At 43.0% G+C, this 23,357-nt stretch overlaps 1 protein-coding gene across 1 annotated transcript in view; it reads left to right on the forward strand.

The window, feature by feature from the left end:
• LOC132397663 (A disintegrin and metalloproteinase with thrombospondin motifs 20-like) overlaps positions 1-23,357 on the forward strand; it is a 517,254-nt gene that overhangs the window by 307,495 nt on the left and 186,402 nt on the right. Inside the window, exons 21-28 of the mRNA XM_059976430.1 lie at positions 1,887-2,051; positions 6,285-6,449; positions 7,877-7,996; positions 8,210-8,317; positions 11,688-11,852; positions 13,248-13,541; positions 17,545-17,706; positions 22,884-23,060. Coding sequence (XP_059832413.1) covers positions 1,887-2,051; positions 6,285-6,449; positions 7,877-7,996; positions 8,210-8,317; positions 11,688-11,852; positions 13,248-13,541; positions 17,545-17,706; positions 22,884-23,060 — 1,356 coding nt within the window. The remainder of the gene's footprint in view (positions 1-1,886; positions 2,052-6,284; positions 6,450-7,876; positions 7,997-8,209; positions 8,318-11,687; positions 11,853-13,247; positions 13,542-17,544; positions 17,707-22,883; positions 23,061-23,357) is intronic.

Genomic DNA, 23,357 nt, shown 5'->3' on the forward strand with positions numbered 1-23,357 from the left:
ACCAAGCCCAGGTTGTGTCGTCAGTGTTGTCCCGATGCTTATAGTAACGCTTAGACAGAATATTTTCATATGCAGGTTCAGATTCATATTTATTACAAGCACATTGAAACACACAGTGAAATGCATCGTTTGCTTTAACAAACAACACAACTTAAAGATTTGCCAGGGGCAGCCTGCACGTGTTACTACACGTTCTGGTGCCAACTTAGCAGTCCCAGGAGGCTTCTGAGAACAACACAGTATTCAACAAGCAACAAAGCTCTCACACACACACACACACACACACACACACACACACACACACACACACACACACACACACACACACACACACACACACACACACACACACACACACACACACTAAGCCCAGGTAGGTCTCAGGGCCTCCACTCTTCATTCTCCTCACTTCTCTGTTGAGCTTCAACTTCTGGACTTCCAATCGACCTTCGGGTTTTGATCTTCAGTATGACCCCCAAACAAGCCAATGGCGTGGCCTCCAAACTCTGAATTATTCATTTTTCCAATTATTTTAATACCAGTATGACAGAATATTAATTAGAAAGTTATTGTCAGGAACGTGGGGTTCAAAAGGAGAAATGCGACAATAATAAGGAAACAAACAGTGCTAGAAACACTAGTCAGGTAGTACCTGTGGAAAGCAAGAGATAATGAAGTGTATTCTCCGCACCCGCTCTAAATGTTTTATGTACACCAGAACTGAACACAATATTCCAAGCGTGGTCTAACCAGAGTTTTATAAAGCTGCAACATTACCTTGTGGCTCTTAATCCCAATCTGTTCAAAGCAATTATGGTGAAAATTCCTCCTGTCAGCCATTTCCTGGTGTTTGTCTGTTTGCAGATATCCCCAGCAAACTGCAACAGTGAGGATGCAAAGCACAGAATCTTCTTGCTGAAGACTTTTCCCATAGCACAGTTGAATGTAGTAAACCAGATTATGAACTCCATTCACTTGTGTTAAAAACTGTAAAATAAATACTGGGACGTACTGAATGTACAATTGAGAATAATGTAGAAGTTTAAGTAACCACTTATTGAAAAATTGTATGAGCTGAAAACATCTAGGGCAATGTGGGTCACCTTTATAAAATTAAATTTTTAGGACTACAGAGTGTGTTAGGACTTATTTCCTGAAGCAAAAGAGGATGAGGTGAGATTTGATTGAGGTACACAAAATTATGAAAGTTAAATGCAAAAACCCTTTTCCATTGAGGTTGGGTGAGGCAAACTAGATGTCATAGGTTAAAGGTGAAAAGCGAAATATTTAAGGCTAACCTTGGGAGGAGAGCTTCCTCACTCAGATTGTGGTGCAAGTGTGGAACGAGCTGCCAGTGGAAGTGGTGGATGCGGGTTTGATTTCAACACTTAAAAGAAATTTGGATAGGTACATGGATGGGAGGGGTACGGGAGGCTATGGTTCAGGTGCAGGTCCATGGGACAAGGCAGAACTGTAGTTCAGCATAGACTAGATGGGCCAAAGGTGCTGGTTCTGTACTGTTGTGCTGGTTCTGTGAAACTATGACGTTAAATGTTGCTCTGGGGATGAAAAGAGCAACAAAACATATAGGTATATGGTATAGGTATATGGAGGAATTTAAGGTGGGGTGTTATATGAAAGGCAGGGTTTAAGGGTTGGCACAATGCTGTGGGCCAAGGGGCCTGTACTGTGCTGTGCTAGTGTACGTTCTATGTTCTATAGCTTTCAGGCTTTCCCATATTTAATTGTGAGTGTATATTGTGGTCCTGCCACCTCTGACCCGTTCACTTCAAACTCCAGGACGTTGAAATTCTGGCTCGTATTTAGATCGCAGTTATGTGGTCCTGCTCACACCGTCTCAACATCCCGTCCTCTGTTCTCCTCAGTGTTCCAAGAGCTGTGGTGGGGGAGTAAGGACACGGGAGGCCTACTGCATGAACAACCTCGGGAGACGCCTTGTCGACCGAGAGTGCAGCGAGCATCAGAGTGTTACATCTCAGCGATGCAGTGAGTTCCCCTGCCCTGAATGGACAGCCAGCCAGTGGAGTGAGGTAAGTGAACTTGAAGGAATTAAAACCATTGTGCAAAGTTTGCCTCACAAACACGAGCACAATGCCTCAACTAATTCTGAGATATGTAAGACATTATGCATGGCATCTACTTTTAACGGGATGGGAAAGCTTGTGTTTTGGATCACTGGGCACTATATCTGATAGAGATAAATGGGGTGATCTCACGTACTTACTGAATGAGAAGTGAAATTGACTGCGATCTAGGAGCTTGCTGTTGCTGTGTCCCTAGGCTGTATTATGCTGCAGAATCAGGAGGGGAGACTAAAAGGAACTAATGAATTTTCAGAAAGTAATGCTTAAGTTAATGACTAGTTTTAGATCTGGAGATAATATTGCCTAGAATGTTCTTTGGAAGTCAAGACTGAGGTGTAAACCCTGTGTTTACAAGTTTAATTTGGTGTTCATGACAATAACAAGCTCACTCTACCATCAGTATGAACCAAAGAGAGATGACAAAGAAAGAGCAAAGAACAAGGAAGTCACAAAGACTAGCGGCATAGCAGGCCGTGAGGAAGACTGTCAAAGCCTGCAGTGGATCTAGACCAGCTGGAAAAATGGGTGGAGAAATGGCAGATAGAATTTAGAAACATAGAAAACCTACAGCACAATACAGGCCCTTTGGCCCACAAAGTTGTGCCAAACACATCCCTACCTTAGAAATTACTAGGCTTACCTATAGCCGTCTATTTTACTCAGCTCCATGTACCTATCTAAAAGCCTCTTAAAAGACCCTATCGTATCCACCTCCACCACCGTTGCCGGCAGCCTATACCATGCACTCACCACTCTCTGAGTAAAAAACCTACTCCTGACATCTCCTCTGTACATACTCCCCAACACCTTAAACCTATGTCCTCTTGTGGCAACCTTTTCAGCCCTGGGAAAAAGCCTCTGACTATCCACACGATCAATGCCTGTCATCATCTGATACATCTCTATCAGGTCACCTCTCATCCTCCTTCGCTCCAAGGAGAAAAGGCCAAGTTCACTCAATCTATTCTCATAAGGCATGCTCCCCAATCCAGGCAACATCCTCGTAAATCTCCTCTGCACCCTTTCTAAGGCTTCCTGTAGGGAGGCAACCAGAACATTACATACACACTACATCTACTGCTCTTCCTTCATCAATGTGTTTAGTCACATCCTCAAAAAATTCAAAATTTAATGCAGACAAAGCTTGAGGTGTTGCACTTTGGTAAGACAAACCAGGGTAGAACTTATACAGTGAGCATCAGGGTCTGAGGAGTTTAATAGAACAGACGGATCTGGGATACAGATCCATAATTCCTTGAAAGTGAGGTTACAGGTCGGTATGGTTGTAAAGTTTTCATAAATCAAAGTACTGAGTACAGGAATTAGGAGGTTATGTTGAAGGTGTGTAAGATGTCGATGAGGCCTAATTTGGATATTATATGCTGTTCTGTTCACCTGTCATGAGGAAAGGTATCAATAAGATTGAAAGTGTACAGAGAAAATTTTCAAGGATCTTGCTTGGACTTGAAGACTCAGAATGCAGTGTGAGCGCGGAGTGAGCTGCCAGCGGAAGTAGGGGCTTTCAATATGTAAGAGAAACGTGGATAGGTACGTAGATGGAAGGGGTGTCGAGGCCTACGGTCCAGGTGCATGTCAGTGGGACTAGGCAGAATATTAGTTCGGCATGGACTAGATGGGCCCAAGGGCCTGTTTCTGTTTTGTGAGCTTCTATGATTCTATGGTTGTCTCATCCTGAAAGCTAGCTCAAACTAGATCGATAAGAGCAATCTATGAGACATTTCGACTTATGTATGTTATGACATGGACTGCAGGTGAAAAAAACTACAAAATTACTGAACCTGCTGTATGACAAATTAGTGAAAATCCATTGAATATTTACATCAACACCTCAGAGGATCTATCCTGGGCCCACCATATTGATGCAATCATGATGAAAGCATGACAGCAGCTATGCTCATATTGATTCACCGGAGTTCCTCCCATAGTTTGTTTCTTTAGCTCTCCTGTTATGCCTTCCCTTCTCCAAGGGGAGAATTTCCAACACCATGACTCACTGCACCATGACCCTGGTTCAAGTCTGTCCTGTGTTAGCGTCTGTGTGGAGTGTGTGTGTGTGTGTGTTCTCCTGTGACCCCACAAGATGCTCTAGGTACTCCAGCTCCCTCCCAACATCCCAAAGCTGCGCAGGTTAGAAGGTGAATTAGCTGTTGTAAATTGCCTGTAGTGTATAGGTGAGAGGTCAGCTCGGAGGGGTGTTGATTGGAATGTGGGAAGGATAAAATGGGATTGGATGAGGGTTGGAGTAAACAGTGGTTAATGGTCAGTGCCGGCTGAGTGGGTCAAAGGGCCTGTTTCTGTGCAGTATCTCCCTCTGACTCTGTGATGTGATTAATCTCTCCACATAACTGAGGTGCACGCTTCTTGCAATGTTCAATCCGAATCAGATTTATTATCACTGACATACTGTATGCTGTGAAGTTTGTTGTTTGTGGCAGCAGTACAGTGCAAGATGTACAAAGATTGCTATAAGTTGCAATGACAAATAAAATAAATAAACTGTGCAAAAGACAAATATTGAGTTAACGTTCATGGGTTCATGGACTGTTCAGAAATCTGATGATGAAGGGAATAAGCTGTTCTGAAAATGTTGATTGTGCGTCTTAATGATCCTCTACCTCGTTCTTGATGGTAATAATGCGAAGAGGACAACGTCCTCCACATCTTTTGTTACACTTCCCAAAGCTTAGTCCCCAGTATTGTACTCCATTCCATGCGAATTCTAAACCCTCCTTCCTTTCTTGCACGTTTACACTTTTGTCTGACCCAAGACCTTGAGCAGGGAGCATCCAGTGTTTACTGGAGCTGAGCTAAATCAGACTTGGTTTCCACTCGCCTACAGGCAATGGATCCCAAAGCCTATTCCAGCACCTAAATCAACAGAGACCTACACACCCAGCACCTTCTGGTCTGTGGCAAAATGTAGCAGCAGTAACTCCCTTGGTTTTAAACTAAGAGCAGTCGATGGCAGTCAATACCCAAAGGATGGCAAGCCAATATTAAAATGGTGAACTGAAATCTTGAGAGTCTGACAGTCTGACCAACTGTGTAGGGTATGTGAACTCATTCTGGGGCTCAATAAGGTGGATAATCAAGTACTGTTTTCTCTGGGAATGAAATTCAGAAAGAAGGTGGGAAATCCAGAGAGGGCGGTACTTCAAGACTTGGAGCCAGTGCTAGAGTGTCTGGAGGTGCATCCACAGCTGCAATGGGGGATTCCTGGGACTTCTGGGAGCAAAGGAGGGTTGAGTGCATTCTGAATCAAGAGGATAATGTTATAATCAAAAACTATTAACTGTAAATAGTGTGACTGGTGGAGCTGAGGGGTGAATGCATACAGGCTTTTACCTGAGTAGGTGAGACTAGAACTAGGCTAAGGGTGAAAGTTGAAATATTTAAGGGAATCTGAGGGGGAACAACTTCACTTGTGGTGTTGCAAGTGTGGAATGAATTCCCAGCAGAAATGGTGGATATGAATTCAATATTAACATTTAAGATAAGTCTGGACAGATTCATGGATGAGAGAGATATGAAAAGCTATGGTCCAGGTGCAGGTAGGTGGAACTAGTCATAAAAGCAGGCCAGCATGGTGAAAGGACCTGTTTCTGTGCTGTACTGTTGTATGACCCTATAAAACTGTCATATTGAAATAATGTACTGTAATCATCGAATAAACTTCCTCTGCAGCCAGACTGGTCTAAGGATGCAAAGAACACTTTATACCACATACTGGTTCATTTCTGTATCCTAATAGGAAAATAACATCAATTTAAAGGTTAGCTTTATTTGTCACAGATACGTTGAAACACACAGTGAAATGTGTCATGAATCAGACACCAGTGCAGTCTGAGGATGTGCTGGGGGCAGCCGGCAAGTGCTGCCATGCTTCCGGCACCAATGTCACGTGCCCACATCTTATTAACCCTTACTGACCCATGTGTCTTTGGAAGATGGGGGGAGTGGGGAACAGGAACACCCAGAGGAAACCTGCACAGTCACAGGAAGAGTGTACAAATTCCTTACAGACAGAGGTGGGAACTGAACTCCGATCACTGGCACTGTAAAGCGATCGTGCTAACCGCTACATTACCAGGCCAATTGCATTTCCCATTTGGCTTGAAGTTTCCTTCCTAACTAAATGACCACACATGTCATTTGCAGTGTCTTGTCACATGTGGGAAGGGCACAAGGCATCGGCAAGTTTCCTGTCTGCTGAATAACGAACAGCTGCAGGATGAGTTTTGCAATCCAAGTACAAAGCCAGAGAGCACAGACAACTGTGAGCTCCAGGAGTGTGCCTCGTGGCAGGTCGGAGCCTGGGGGCAGGTAAGAACGGATATTTGCTTTCACCTAACTGGAATGACATTACCTGGGCACTGAATCAGAATCAGGTTTATTATCTATTGTATGTTATAATAAACCATACTGTACGTCACAACGTTTGTGGATTTGTGGCAGCAGTACTCTGCAAGGCAGAAAATTATCATTTTACCGAAGTGCTTAAGTAGTGCAAAAGATGAATAATGAGGTACGGTAGTGTTCGTGGGTTCCTGGACCATTCAGAAATCTGATGGCGGAGGGGAAGAAGTGGTCGAGAGCGGCTCTTCAAACTCCTGTGCCTCCTCTCTGATGGCAGTAATATGAAGAGGGCATGTCCTGAATGGTGAAGGTTTAAAATGGAGGGCCCCACCTTCATGAGGCACTGCCTCTTCGAGGTGTCCTTGACAGCAGAGATGGTTTTGCCCATGATAGAACTGGCTGAGCTCTCTGCAGCCTCTTATAATCCCGTGCGTTGGAGGTTGCATGCCAGACCGTAAAGCTACCAGTCAGAATGCTCGCCGCGGTGCATCTGGAGAAACTTGAACAAATGTTTGATTACATATTAAGTCTCCTCAAGCTTCGAATGAAGTACAGCCACTGGCTTGGGCAGGAAGCTTGGGGGCTTTGAGAGAAAGTGTGGTACAGTTAGGAGAAAAATGAGAGAGCAGGCACAGAGTTTATTTTTAAGTTCTGCATCTCATCAGGCAACAAAAAAAAGAGCTGGAAATCTGAAATAACAAGTGGAAATCCTGAAAATACTCAGCAGGTCAGGCAGCATCCGTGGAGAGAGAGAGAGAGAGAGAGAGAGAGAGAGAGAGAGAGAGAGAGTCGGTTCATATTTCAGGTTTAGACTGAACTGAAAAACAGAAAAAGTCAGGTTTAAATTGCAGAGAAGGTTGGGAGGCATTAATTTTCAGAGATCATTGACTCAGTTAGTGAGAGAGGGAAGCGGGAACAGGATATAGGAGATGATGTCCTCTCCTTTATAGCCCCGATGGAGGATTGTTCCCTGAACTGTTTCTCTGAGCACAGATGCTGCCTGACCTGCTGTGGGTTTTTACGTTCCATCTTGTGTGGGATTACCAGAAGCAGTTGTCCACATTGGAAGGCCTCAAATTTATCTAATATTTTTAATGAGCTGAGTAATGACCCTGTTGCCAGTGCGTCATGAAACCATCTTCTCCAAGCATGGATTGTAGAGAGATGGGACTGAGGAAGGCACCGGGTGACAAAGGGGTGGTAATTCAGTAGCCGGGCACTGCTCATGATGTACCAACCTGAATAGTCCAGGGAAAGTGATAATTGCCACTGGCCCAGTAGGGATGTTCTCATGTGATTCCATGTATGAAAGGACTTACGGCATGTATCCAGAATTTCAGTTTTGATGAAATGGCTTCACATAGTGAGTAATCCCTCCTGACTACTCCCCTCAGTGTGCTGTCACCTGTGGCCATGGATATCGGTTGCGAGCCGTGAGGTGTATGGCTGGGACGTTTGGTGCAATTATCGATGACAGGGAGTGCAACGCCGCAAGCCGTCCAACAGATAACCAGGTAAAAAGAAGCTTCTGCGGCCCATGGCTGTGGTACAATATATTGTGGTTTTAAACACCACGGCTAAATTTTCAGCTGTAGGACTGAATTTACAGATTAACCCCATTCCCTTCGTCAGATCTTAAGCCCCTGTTGTAGGACTCAAAGTGTTTGATTTATGTCATCTTCGGACTAAACCACTAGTTGTTTTTACAAATTTTCTTTCCTCTGCAGGATTGTGAGATGCCCCCCTGTTTAGAACTTCCTCAGGTGGTCTCAAGTCCGAGTCCAGCCACTCAGAAGGAGGCAATGGCCCAGTGGAGATTCGGATCCTGGACCCAAGTAAGTGACCATATTCTCAAAAACAAATGAACTCTATCACAGTTCAGGAATAAAGAAATCCAGCTGAGGGAAAAGGCTGGTGAACTGAACATGTATTCGGAATCTCTGAGCCTGCCGAGGTAGCTGAAAGTGCAATACCTGTGCATCTGAGTCGACTGGAGGCTGGAGGCCGAAGAAGCCTGTCAATCTTGGGGTTAGACGACTGTGTATATGCATGCGTGCCTGCTGCTTAGTCCATCTCTCAGCTGCCTGTCAACTCTACTCAGACCCAGAAGCAGAATCAGGTTTATTGTCACTGACATACATGGTGAAATCTGTAGCTTTGTAGCAGCGGTACAGTGTCAGATAAATAAATAAATACACACATAGACAGACAGCCAAACAAACAAACAAACAAATACACACATAGGCAGACAGTCAAACAAACAAACAAATAAATACACACATAGACAGACAGTCAAACAAACAAACAAACAAATAAATAAATAGCTGAAAGGAGAATCGTGAAGTAGTGTTCACAAGTTTATGGACTGCTCCAAAATCTGATGGTGTAGGGGAAGAAGCTGTTTCTAAAACATTGAGTGTGTGTTTTCCTGTAGTAATGAGAAGAGGGCATAACTTGGGTGGTGGGAGTCATTTATTCTGAGAGTTGTGGGTGCTTGGAATGCACTAACTGGTCTGGTGCTGGAGGCAGATATGATAGGAACGTTCAAGGGGCACTTAGATGAATGGGCAGGAAATGTAAGGATGTGTACATCGTGTAGGCATAAGGGATTAGATTAGTTGGGAAATAGATGATTAATGTATTTAGTTTGGCACAGCGTTGTGAGCTGAAGGGCTGTGCTGTTCTTTGTTATGTGTTTTATGTCAGTATAGGTGGGGTCAGGCTGATGGAACCAATTCACTGGAAATTGTGAGCGGTTTCAAACTCCTGGGAGTGCACCGCTTGCACAAGGTCTTGTGGTCCCACAGTACCGCTTCCACAGTCAGTCAAGCCCATCAATGCCTCTCTTTTCTGAGGAGCCTGAAGAGAGCTGTACGACGCACATCAATACTCACGACCTTTTACAGATGCACAATTGAGAGCATCCTAACATGTTGCGTCTCCTTGTGCTATGGAAACTGCACTGTGGCAGACTGGAGGGCCCTTCAGAGGGTAGGCAAAACTGACCCGTGCACCACTGACACCAGCTGGCCCACCACCAAGGACATACATACAGAAAAGTGCTGGAAGAAGGTCGGGAAGGTCATGAAGGATCCAATCCACACCGCTTACCCTCTGTCCCTGTCCCATCAGCATCCATGCCAGTTCTTGCAGACTCAGATACAGTTATTTCCCCCAAGTCATCAAGCTGATCAACACCTCCACTCACTAATCCACCTCACCACAATGCCGCCACCACTTCTTTATCATTTCCTGTCAGAGTCACCGTATATACAGAAACTCCTGTGACTAGCTTCACTTGGTGTGTATATGATCAGAAAATGTATATAAGCTAATCTTCTGTATTTATATGTTATGTTTTAATTGTGTTATTTATGCTTATTGCATTTTTTTGATACTTTATCTTGTTTTCCTTTGCACTTGTGTACTGAAGAATAACAGTAGACGATCTTGAATAAAGAGCTTAGTAGCACGGTGTAAGCATTACTAGTGACAATCAAGGTTATCGGCAGCATTCAGTTTGGTTTGTCATATGTGCACATATTTTAGCATTTAACAGTGGGAAGCTGTTGTAGTCCCCTGCGCAGAGATGTACAGAACGGGCAATTAATTCATCTTACTCTGCAATCAGCCACTGCTGCTGTTGATAGATTTCCAGCATGTCCTGCCCCTCCAGCAGTGATCCGGCCATCAACTACTGATAGCCAAAACATCGGCAGTACTACTGATGGGCTACGAAACAAAGTGATTTGTATCTTCTCGTCCTGTTAGTGTTGTATTTCATTAGAGCCCTGCAGCAGGAACCTCCTGCAAACATTGAGCTGATATATTATACAGTCAGTGAAATGTACGAGTTTGCTGAGAAGTTTACAGGTTTTGCTAGGACCCTTTCCATGATAATTTGTGAGAACATAAAGGTATGATTTAACATAGTCACTGAGTCATTGACTACAACACACGAACAGGGCCTTTGTCATCTAATCTGTGTCAGCCCAGCCTTCTATCTAGTCCTATCTACATGCACCTAGTCCATAGCTCTCCATATCCTTCTCATCCCTGTACTTATCCAAATTCCCCTTCTGTGCAATGGAATTGGCATCCACCACTGGCAGCTCATTCCACACTCACATCTCCCTTGAAGTGAAGAAGTTCCCCCCGCCTCAGACTCCTGTTAAATATTTCACCTTTCGCCCTAAACCTATGACCTCTACTTGTAGCCCCAGCCATTCTGAGGGGAAAAAGCCTGCTTGCATTCACCCTGTCTATAACTAACATAACTTTGTATACCTCTATAAGATCTCCCCTCATTTTCCCACACTCCAAGGAATAAAGTCCTAACCTAGAGTAGTAAACCTGTTGTATTCCTTTCCCAAGATGGCATCCAAAATATTTTTGTTGGTATGTGGCATGGATTGATTTCCCTCAATCTTTAAGCTCCCCCCATAATAAAAAGATGCACAATGATTATCTTTACTGCCAAGTGAAGCCGCGAATGAGTTTTTGTAACCCAAGAACGGTGAGTTGTTTTCACAGGAAATGCTTCACACCGGCTAGATGGTTGGGAGAACGTGTGACAGTGGGTGGTACATTTTTAAATCCTCACAGTCCTGGTGTACCCTGCAGTGTTTGGATAGTGAACAGTTGGACCAGTTGGCATTGGTTTTGCTCTGTTCATGATTTTCCTTCTGTGAGTGAACACTGGACATTCAGTGATAATAACAGTAAATACTGTATGTAGTATAGGGACTACATGAATATTTATTTTTCAATTGTCTTTTAAAAAGATTAATATTAATAATTCTTGATCAGGTTTTCTAAAATGCTTCATTAGTTTCAGTCTGTCTCTGTTATACTTCTATTAATAATAAAACAATGAATACATGTAAATAAGCAAAAGGGTTAAACATTTTCCATAAAACATCCATGATTATTGTTTAAGTTAATGAATCAATGATAATCTCTGCTTAAAATTCATGTGAGAGAATTTTTTTAGAAGATTATCGCCACACTCTCACAAAAAAGTTTTACCCCTCCCACTGCACGCTATTTAAACTAACACTATCACTCTGGTCCAAAGTCCTGCCAAGAATCTACGTAAGTTTCCACGACAGAGATTTTGTTGTTTTCCCCAATGATTGCTATTGTGGCAATCTCGGAGGGTGAAATGTTCTGCAGTGTTTGACCCTTGACGTCTTTTCGTTGCAGTGCTCGGTGAGCTGTGGTGAAGGAACGCGTGCCCGCTACGTCAGCTGCCGGGATGCGCAGGGCGGCGTGGCTGACGAAATGTTCTGCGCTCACTTACCTCGCCCCCCTGAAGCAGCGATGTGCTACAGTCCCTGCGGGAAGTGGCATGCTGGCGAATGGTCACCCGTAAGTACTCCAGCATCCACTACTCCTGGACGTCAGCGATGGAAAAGTTGTGACATTTTATTGTTGGCCAGCTAGAACATATAACCACAGTAGCAACAGATACTGTGGTTATATGTTCAAGATATTCAAGATTGTTCAAGGTTCAAGTGGATACTGTGGTTATATGTTCAAGATACTCAAGATATGGTCAAGATTCAAGATACTCACAGGGTAGATCAAAGTTCAAAAGTTCAAAGTCAATTTATTATTAAAGTATGGATGTGTTAGCAAGTACTATATGAAATCCATTTTCTTACAGAAGTTTACAGGAAAAAGAAGCACAATTGAATTTTCAAAACAATACATAAACAGGCAAAGACTGACAAACAACCAATGTGCAAAAGAAGACAAACTGCAAATAAAAATAATACTGAGAACATGATTGTAAAGAGTCCTTGAAAGTGAGCCTGTAGGTCATAGAATCAATTCAGAGTACTGGTAAATGAAGTTATTCACACCAGGTTGGGAGCCTGATGATTGGAGAGTAATAACTGTTCCTATGCCTGTGGTGTGTAGCTTAAGGTTTTACTACCTCCTGCCTGACTGTAGTAGTGGGAAGACAGCAGGGCCTGGAGGGTGGAGGTCTATGATGAAAATTTAGATTTAGTTGGGAGTGGATGGAGGCTTCTCAAGAGGGAATAATTTCTTCTGCCTTTGGCATCATCTTCTTGGCAGAGTTGTCAATTACCCTGTTGACTGATTCCCTTTCTTCAGCCTTTATAGAGGGAATTGGCTGATGGTTGATGCTGGAACATTGCTAAGTTGTTGACTCCTTCTCACCATCCCACTCACCCTGTTGAGATGGAGACATCAGCAAATAGCCTGTCTATGATTTTCTGTGTTGTTCTGGTATAAGTCAATGTCAACTCTGCCTCCCATACATCTTATTGGCATGATTTTCCATACAAAACACGGGCCAAACTCTTGTACAAGGTATACGAGATTCTGCAGATCAATACACAGAAACCTGGAGGAACTCATCACGTCTGGCAGCCTGTTCCATCTATGACACTTCTATGCCCTTTCTTAATCTCTCTGGCTCCATCTCTGGAGACAGAATTGCAACTGACATCTTTAACAAGGCCACAAAACAAATTGAACACAGAAAAAGAAGTGAGTTTGCAGAAGATGCTTTTGGCTAATCTGTCTCTGGAGAAGGAGAAAAGAGAGATCAGCAAAGGAGAGAGAGAGATGTCAGAGATGGTAGTCAACTGTTTCTTTTCCTTCATAGATGCTACCTGACATGCCTGAGTTTCTCCAGCATTCTGTGAGTGTTGCTCCTGTATGAGGTTGCTGCAGGAGCTGATCTCTCCTCACTGACACCACCAACACCTGGCTTATTTCTCTGGCATACAGTGCTCTGTGACCTGCGGCCCTGGCACGGCCACTCGCCAAGTTGTCTGCATCACCTTTCAACATCAGCTGACGGCTGAGAGCGACTGCAACGCCATGGACAGACCCGCCGAGGAGCAGGAGTGCAGCTTGGCCTCATGCCCCCGCGCCTACCCCCCTCACGACTATCCTGACCGCTCCATACAGCGCGACCACACACCACCCCCTGCGGACTACCCCTCCCACAACGCAGTCAGTCAAAACAGATGGAGCAATCCGTCAGGGACAAGTCAGTGGAGGACAGGACCTTGGGGAGCAGTAAGTGAAGTTTACACCTTTCTTTGCTGTGTCTATTCTCAATTTAATACTCTTTAATCACGAGACATTAGTGCAGGTGGATCAACAGATCAACAGGGATATAGTAGGCAAACAGGCCTGTCTCATGTGGTATGGTATAACTCTAGGAGTCTGAGCAATATTTAATGGAATAGAGCTGACATGATACAGAGGGAACTAAACCATCGCAAATGAAAACAAAGGAGTTGGGGAGATAACCACCAAACTGATGAAGATGGCCATGGGCTTAATTTGGGTTTTCAGAATCAGAATCAAGTTTATTATCACTGATATACATCATGAAATTTGTTGTTTTGTAGTAGATAAACAGAGCAGTACATAAAAAATACTATACTGTTACAAAATAAATGAATTGGGCAAAACACAATTATGAGGTAGCATTCCAAACACGAGAAATTCTGCAGATACTGGAAATCCAAAGCAACACAAAACCAAAGCAAAATGTTGGAGGAACTCAGCAGGTCAAGGAAAAGAGTAAGCAGTCGTCGTTTTGGGCTGAGACCCTTCTTCAGGACTGAAGAAGAAGTGGAGAAGGAAGAGTAAGAAAGTTGAGATAGCATTCATGGATTCATGGAACATTCAGAAATGTGATAGTGAAGGGGGTGAAGCTGTTCCTAAAAAGTTGAGTGTGGGTCTCTAGTTTCTGTACTTCCTCCCTGTTGGTAGTAATGAGAAGAGGGTATGCCAGGTGGTGTAGGTCTTTATTCATGGATGCCACCTTCTTGAGGCTCTGCCCCTTGATGCCCTTGAACTCTTCATCCTCTTGTGATCCTGTGCGTTGGTGCCTCCATACCAGATGATGATGCAACCAATCAGAATGCTCTCCACTATACATCTGTAGTCTTTAGTGACGTACCAAATCTCCTTAAACTTCCAATGAAGTACAGTTGCTGTTGTGCCACCATCATGATTTCATCAATGTGTTGGGTCTACAATCAATCCTCTAAGGTGCAGAAACTTGAAACTTCTCACCCTTTCCATCACTGGCCTCTCAATAAGGACTCACATGTGTTCCTCTGGCATCCCCTTCCTGAAGTCCACAATTAGTGACTTGGTCTTCATGACGTTGAGTGTGAAACTGTTGTTATGACACCACTCAACCTGCTGGTCTATCTCACTCTTGTACGCCTCCTGGTCACCATTTGAGATTCCTCCAACAGTGGTGGTGTCATCAGCAAATGATGACTGAGCTGTTCCACACAATTTAACAGTGTAGAGAGAGTAGAGCAGTGGACTAAGCATGCATCCTTGAGGTGCACATGTGTTGATTGCCAGTGAGGAGAAGTTATCACTAATATGTACCTTTGATGTAACTTTAAGTTTACGAGTCCTCTAGGATTCTTCACATTTTGGAATTAGCAGAAATATTCAGCATGTTTTGATTTGAGGCTAATATTTTATAATGCTTTAGTTCAGCAGTAATGCAGCATTTCTTCACAAGCTGTTTCATCATGTGCTAGCTGTTCAGCCAGTATGAAAGGATTCATTTTCAAGTAATGTGATGTCCCACAGATTAAGTTACAAGAGAAAGTTTAACATTGATAAATTGGCCCTAAGTTCGTTCAATGCTGGAATATACTCTGGTTCAATGGGACCACTTAAATCAATGGATTTGGGATCAGGATCCCCTCCAGAAGACTCAAAGATGTAACGTCAGCTCATGCTGCCATCTCAGCTTCTGAACAAGAGGGGCAAATTTCTGAGAGCAAAACCACGTGAGTCAAGCCAAGAATCGGAGAGGTCAGACCCAGGCTTCCCAGGTACATTATCTTCCTTTGTCCAACCTCCCAACCGATTATGTTTCACTCCATCTCTATCTCTGATCAGTGGACAGGTTTGATAATATTTCTTCAAATTTTATCAGTCATGCGATATTGTAGGTGAAAAAGCAAATCCCGACATCTTGCATGATCAGCTGACTCTGGAGGTTAGTATTTCATTGCATGGGTTCCTGGACTCCTGCTCCCATGTTGGAGCCAATCTGAGCCAAAGGAAGTTAATGTACCTGAGAAAACCTCATCTAAATTCCTTGATTAATTCTCTGTTTCCAACCTGCCATATATTGACCAGCTATCCAAAGCTCACAAGGAATATCCCAAATATTCTCCTCCATCTCCCAAGAGCACTTTATAGTAAAACCAACCTTACTGATGAAGAAACAATATTCACACTAGTACCGACAAGAATTGGGTAATGTGGAGAGCTTCACCAGGCTAGATATATGGAAACTGGAGATGCTAAGTCTTCCTTTCTTTAGGATACAGCTGTCCCAATCCAATTTCTGCAATCCAATTGCAATGTTACAGTCCTGGGGAATGCATTCCACAACTTAGGTACACAAATCACTAAGGCTGGAGTTCAGGGCCTAGTCTTTGGAGTCCCATCATTGTTGAGTCTAGAATTTGAGGCCTGGAATTTAGGTCTTCATCTAGGGCCTTCATTCTTCATCATCAGTGAGTCCTGAGTCAATACTGAAGATCGAAGATTAAAGCTCGATCTGAAGGCCAGAAGTTGAGGTCCAATGGCCAGAACCCCAGATCTGCCAGTCCACTGAGAAAGCTGGGGCCCTGTGCCTGTTGACCCACGAGTCTGCCGGAGTCTGGAGGCCAAAGGCAGCCTGCCCAGGGATTAGAGGACTGAGAATGTGTATGAGTGGGCAGGAAGGAAGGAGGGAGGAATGGGAAACAAGAGAAAATCTGCGGATGCTGGAAATCTGAGCAACACACACAAATGGAGGAATTCAGCAAGCCAGGCAGCATCCGTGGGAAAAAAGTACATTCGATGTTTCAGGCTGAAACCCTTATTGTTTTGCTATTGTTTTTTTGCTTGGTATGTTCTGTTTTGTTGTGGTCTGTATTGTTCTACCTCATTGAAATGTGTGGTGACACTTGCAGGCTGTCCTCAGCATATCTCTGTATGTGATTATATTTAATGCAAACAACACATTTCACTGTAATTTTCAATGTACATGTGAGAAGTAAATCTGTATCTGAGCCTGAACACTATTGGAGAGGGAGTCCCAAGATTGAAACCCATGTGAAACGAAGGAGAATCTGAATCAGGTTTATTATCACTGACATACTGTATATCAAAATGTATTGTTTTGTTGCAACAGTACAGTAAAATACATAAAAATACTATAAATGGCAATAGGAAATGTATGAAAATTTTAAATTATTTAGGTAGTGCAAAAAGAGAGCAAAATAGTGAGGTAGTCTTCATGGGTTAGTTCATTGGCTGTCCAAAAGACTCATGGTAGAGGGGAAGAAGCTGTCCCTAAAATGGTGTGTGCAATACATAAAACATATTATAAATTACAATAAGAAATATATATTTAAAATATGTAAATAGTGCAAAAAGAGAACAAAAATAGTGAGATAGTGTTCAGTTCAGAAATTTGATGGCAAAGGGGAAGAAGAAGATGTTACTAAAACATTGAGTATGTGCCTTCAGGCTCTTGTATCTCCTCTGCGATGGTAGGAATAAGAAGAGACCATGTCCTGAGTGAAAGAGGTCCTTAATGATGGATGCTCCCTTTCTAAGGTACAGCTTTTGAAGATGCCCTCATTGCTGGGAATATATTTCTAAGAGGAAAGGATTTTTGAGGGATTTGATGGAGAACCTGCAGGCAGTGGAGTTTTCTCTGCCTGCTGTCCTCACCCCCCTTGTTGGGACACAGCATGTGTTCAAGATTTGCTATCAAATAGCTTGATGTTGGCCTGGTATTCCAGCTCTAGAAAGTTGCGATTAATGCACACTGAAGTTCCCTTGTAGGTCAACAGATTAACGCTCCCTCTGTCAGCTGACAGACGAGAAAGTCCATTTCATGTTTCAAAAGCTTCAGGTCAAGAATCTAGAGTTGATGATTGATGCAGACATTCTCAGAAGAACTCAGCCCTTGATGTAGAACCCTGAGACATAAATGCTTTCACTGAGTTGCTTACTGACTAACCAAACATTTCAGTGCTCGAGCACTTGCACAGGAGGATTCCAACGTCGGGTCGTAGTCTGTCAGGATGTGGAAGGACGGGGTGTTGACTCCTGCGATGAGAGAGTGAAGCCTGCCGAAACCAGACACTGCGATGCTGGTGCCTGTCCTCACTGGAACTACGGCAACTGGGGCGAGGTGAGTATTTGGGTTTCTCAAAGAGGGTTGATCAGATCAAAAGTTGAGCCCATTGGACTCCAAGCTATCCACAATCTTGGTAGATTAAATTTTATTGATGGTAATTTAAAAACAATTCCAACTGACCACAGTGTCCACTCAGTTATTCTAAATATTATCTGTCCACCTTTCCTTTCTCTCTCTCATTTGCTAAGAGCACTTTATAGTAATACCAACCTTACTGATGAAGAGACAATATTCACACTTGTACTGACAAAATTGGGTAATGTGGAGAGTTTCAAAGGGCTGGAGATGCTGAGCCTTTCTTTAGGATGCAGCTGTTCCTGGCATGGTTTGGACTACAGGAAAATTGCTAACATAGTTAAAGCATTGGCTGATTGGTAGGAGGCAGCGAGTGGGAATAAAATAATTCTTGTCTGGTTGGCTGCCAGTGACTAGTGGCATTCTGGAGGGGTTGGTGTTGGGACCACTTCTTTTTATTCTGTATATAAATGATATAGATGATGGAATAGATGGCTTTGTTGCCAAGTTTGCAGAGGACAAGAAGATTGGTGGAGGGGCAGGTAGTGTTGAGGAGACAGGTAAGATGCAGAAGGACAGAAGAATGGGGAAGAAAATGGCAAATGCAATACAATGTTGGAAAATGCATGGTCATGCACTTTGGTAATAGAAATAAATGTGTACACTATTTTCTAAATTGGGAGACAATCCAGAAATCTGAGATGCAAAGGGACTTGGGAGTTCTTGTGCAGAACACTCTAAAGGTTAACTTGCAGGTGGTGAGGAAGGCAAACGTTATGTTAGCTTTCATTTCAAGAGGTCCAGAACACAAGAGCAGGTTTGTGGTGTCGAGGCTTTATAAGGCATTGGTGAGGCCTCACCTTGAGTACTGCGAACAGTTTTGGGCCCCTCATCTTAGAAAAGAAGTGCTGGCATTGGAGAAGGTCCAGAGGAGGTTTACAAGGATGATTCCAGGAATGAAAGGGTTATCATACGAGGAACATTTGATGGCTCTGGGTCTGTACTTGCTGGAACTCAGAAGGATGAGGGGAAATCTCATTGAAAACTTTCAAATTTTGAAAGGCCTAGACAGAGTAGATGTGGAAAGGATGTTTCCCATGGTGGGGGAGTCTAGGACAAGAGGACACAGCGTCAGGATAAAGCATATTTCAAAACGGATGCGGAGAAATTTCTTTAGCCAAAGGATGGTGGATTTGTTGAATTTGTTACCACATGCATCTGTGGAGGCCAGGTTGTTGGGTGTACTTAAGGCAAAGATTGATAGGTTCTTGATTGGATATGACATCAAAGGCCAGGAACTGGGGTTGAGGGGGAAAAGTAAAAAGGATCAGCCATGATTGATTGCGGAGCAGACTCGATGGGCCAGGTGGCCTAATTCTGTTCCTATGTCTTATGGTCTTATGGACTCTTGACCTAATGTTCTACCTCATTATAATCTTACACCTCATTGTTTATCTGCACTGCACTTTCTCTGTAGCTGTTACACTTTATTCTGCACTGTTACTGTTTTACCTTGTTCTAACTCAATGCACTGTGTAATGATCTGATCTGCATGAACAGTATGCAAAGCAGTATTTCACCGTATCTCACCACATGTGAGAATAAAACAAGTCCAATTTCCAAAAGGCAAGGCATCTCCCCATGTAAATTTGACACCCAATGACCATATGCAGTGTCAACACAGAACATAAACATACAGCAGTACAGCACAGTATAGGTTTTCCAGCCCACAACCTTTTAACATGCTCAAAGATCAATCTAACCCTCCCACACTCATCCATTTTTCTTTCATCCCTGTGCCTATCTGTTAAATATCCCTAATGCATCTGCCTTCTCTACCACCATCCATGGCTGCATGTTCCTTGCACCCACCAACCTCTGTAAAAAAACCTCTGACATTGCCCTATACTTTCCTCCAAACACCTTAACAGTATGCACTCTTGTATTAGCCATTGCTGCCCTGTGAAAAGAAAGCACGACTATACAACTATCTATGCTTCTTATCATGTTGTATTCTTCTCTCAAGTCACATCTCATCCTCCTTCATTTTTATAGAGGAAAGCCCAAGCTTGCTCAGCCTTCCCTCATAAGACATGTTCCCTCATCCAAGTCATCTTCATACTAATTCTCCTCTAAAGCTTCCACATTATTTTACAATGAGGCAACCAGAACTGAAAACATTACTCTGAGTGTGGACTAACCAGAGTTTCATAGAGCTGCAACATTACCCTGCAGCTCCTGAACTCAGTCCCCTGACTAATGATGGAAACACATCATACAATTTCTTGACCACCCTATCATCTTGCCTGGAAACTCTGAAGGAGCTGTGGACTTGGAGCCTACTGCTGAGAAGGTTTCTTCACGCTGCTATTAACTCTGTACTCTACATTCAGGTTTGACCTTCCAAAGTGTAACACAATACTTTTCCAGAATGAATTCCATCTGCAATGTCTCAGCCCAGCTCTGCATCCTGTCAATGTCCCGTTGTAACCTACAGCAACCTTTAACACTATCCACAACACCAACAACCTTCGTGTTCAACATTCCACTCCATGAAGCCATTCACCAATGCTTTTGAAAGTGTGTTTTTGCGGAATCTCAATCCCGTTAATGCTGTATCTGTTTTCAAACTGCTGTCTAAAACTCCCCACAGTAACATCTCCTAATAACCTGTACCACTGGTGATACAAAAGCAGCATGCAATGAATATTTGTCATATTTCTCATAACATTTTAGGAGGCCATTCAGCCCATTGTCAATACTTCAGGTATTCGCATCAATCCCATTCCATAATTCATTGCCAAGATCCTGTTCTCTCACAGACCTTCTGATTCCTCCCAATTTTACCACTGTACAGCTATGCCAAGGGGCACTTCACTGCAGCTATTTAACCAGCTTACACACCATCACAGAGGGAACATGCAAATTTCACACAGACAGCACCAGAGGTTAGGATCGAACCCAGGTGTTCAGAGCTCTGGCATTGATATTAACTCTACAGCAGTGAGCTCCTTTTATCAAATATCCAAAGTGAAAGTACATTTATTATCAAAATATGTATATATCAGCATATACTACACTAAGATGCATTTCTTGCAGGCATTTGTTGTTGTTGAGTGCTGTCGAGTCATTGTCGACTATGGCAACCTTCTGGATAGTGTAGTTCTCCATAGAGTTTTTGTGGCAAGATATGGAAGCTGACTGCTAGGCCTTTCTCCCATGCAGATATTGCTGCTGCCCAGGTTGGGACCCGGCTGGATTTGAATTCAAGACCATCCACCTTGAACACCAGTGCTAATGCCACTACACCATTGGCTGGCAGGCATTCACAAGAAAGTAAAGAAATATATTAAAATATATGAAACAAGTATACATGAATGAAGATTGGCAAACAACCAATATGCAAAAGAAGACAAATTGTGTAAATAATTAGAAATACAAATAATACCGAGAACATGAGTTGTAGAGGCTTTGAAAGTGAGTCTGTATGTTGTGGATTCAGTTCAGAGTTGAGTTGAGTGAAGTTATCCATACCAGCTTAGGAGCCTGACCATTGAAGGGTAATAACTGTTCCTGTACCTGGTGGTATGAGGCCTAGGGCTCCTGTATTCCTTCCTAATGCTGGGAGCAAGAAGAGAGCATGGCCTGGATGGTGGGATTTCTTGATGATGGATGCTGCTTTCTAGTGACAGTGCTCTCTGCAAATGTGCTCACTGGTGGGAGGGTTTTTCCTGTGATGGACTGGTCTGTATCCACCACTTTCTGTTGACTTTTCTGTTCTTGGTCATTGATGTTCCTATATTAGACCACAGAGCAACCAGTTCAGGTACTCTCCAGTGTGCATCTATAGAAGTTTGTCAAAGTTTTAGATGACATGATGAATTTATGCAAAATTCAAACAAAGTAAAGGCATTCTAATGCCTTCTTTGTCATGGCACTTAGGTACTGGTCCCAGAACAGATTACCTGATATGATAACACAACCCTTTCCACCTCCGATCCCCAAATGAGGACTGGTTCATGGACCGCAGGCTTCCTCTTGTACTTCATAATCAGCTCTTTGGTTTGCTGAAGTTGAGTGAGAGGTTGTTGTTGTGGCACCATTCAGCCAGATTTTTAATCTCCCTCCTATATGCTTATTTGTCACCACTTTTCCTCTACATTATGAAGGTAAATAATTTGTCACTTCTGCAATGTTTTTCACTATTCTCTGAAAATGCATTTTTCCCCTCCCTGGACCCGGTCTTACTCTATATGCCTCTCTGCAATGTGATCCTGCTCATCAGCTCTCACATCTCCTTTGAGTCAGGGGTCATATGGCTCTTCAATCCCTAAGTACAACTGTTGTGGTGGCAGCTCGTGTTGTCTCTGAAACAGTTGTGAAACCAGATGATGATCTTTGCGGATTACCCATCCAGCAAACTGCCTTTGTCAAAAGCTCCATTCTCGAAAGTGCTATACAGCTATTAAATTAAACAAAACTTCATGCCATCCTAAAAGTTTCTTTTGCTGGGCAGATATTTTGATCAAACATTCTAGTTAGCACACCCCCTCCCTCTATCTAGTACCTCTCACACTACACTAAACTGTAACCACAGTAAATCACCTTTTATAATCCTATTTACATTGCAAGTACATGTTTGTATTTATGTTTTATGCAAATCTTATTCCAGATCCGTACATTAACATTTGATTAACATTAACATTTGATCCGTACATTTGATTTTTCATATGATTCTGTATTCTTTGTAATTGTTGAATAGTGCTGTTACCTGTTTCATGCCACATCCCGACCAACACACTGCAGTAAATTCCTAATATATCTAAAAGTATACGGAGAATAAAGTTGATCCTTGATCATTAATCCTTTAAAACTTTCTTTGTGACCACATTTGACTTTATAATATGCTGCTAACAAAGCAGCTGAACTATAAAGCTGTTCACACCTCAGTAAAATTCGAACAGCAGAGAGCCAGTGAGTACCAGATAGATTTTCAATATATTTCATTAATGGCTGATTGAAATGTACTGGAGACCACATTGCTAACCTGTTGAGTTTTGCCCCTATGGAGAGATTCCGTACAACTCTCTTGCAGAAGCCAGACTGAGATAATGTTGTTATGTCGGCTCTCATTGTGGTTTCTGGATCTTGCACAGTGTACGCGACCATGTAACAGTGGAACGAGGACGAGGCTGGTTATCTGCCAGCTCCCACAAGGCCAACAGCTGAGTGACCAAAACTGTGACATCTTGGAGAAGCCTCTGGACAGGGAACAGTGCAACATGCAACCTTGCCCCGGCAGTGTCTCGTGGCATCGCGGACCTTGGAACTCGGTACGATAGCATACTCTTTCTCTATTTCTCTAGCATTTTGTGTGTACCCACTCAGAGTCATTTGTGATTAATTTCAGGGAGCTGTAATTGTTTTGATCTTGAATGTAATGTTAGCAATAACTGTGCAAACAATGTAATTTTTTTATGAAGATAAGGGAGAGGATAGAATTCAAACGTTTATCAGGGATACATTCCATGTAGCTGGCCCGTGTAAAGGTCAACAGACTAAGATGGTGCTTTAAAGATGTACAAAAAACAGTTGAAACTCAGTAATTTAAAGCCTTTGAAGAATATAAC

The sequence above is a fragment of the Hypanus sabinus genome, chromosome 8 (genome assembly GCF_030144855.1).
Source record: "Hypanus sabinus isolate sHypSab1 chromosome 8, sHypSab1.hap1, whole genome shotgun sequence".
Classification (NCBI taxonomy): domain Eukaryota; kingdom Metazoa; phylum Chordata; class Chondrichthyes; order Myliobatiformes; family Dasyatidae; genus Hypanus; species Hypanus sabinus.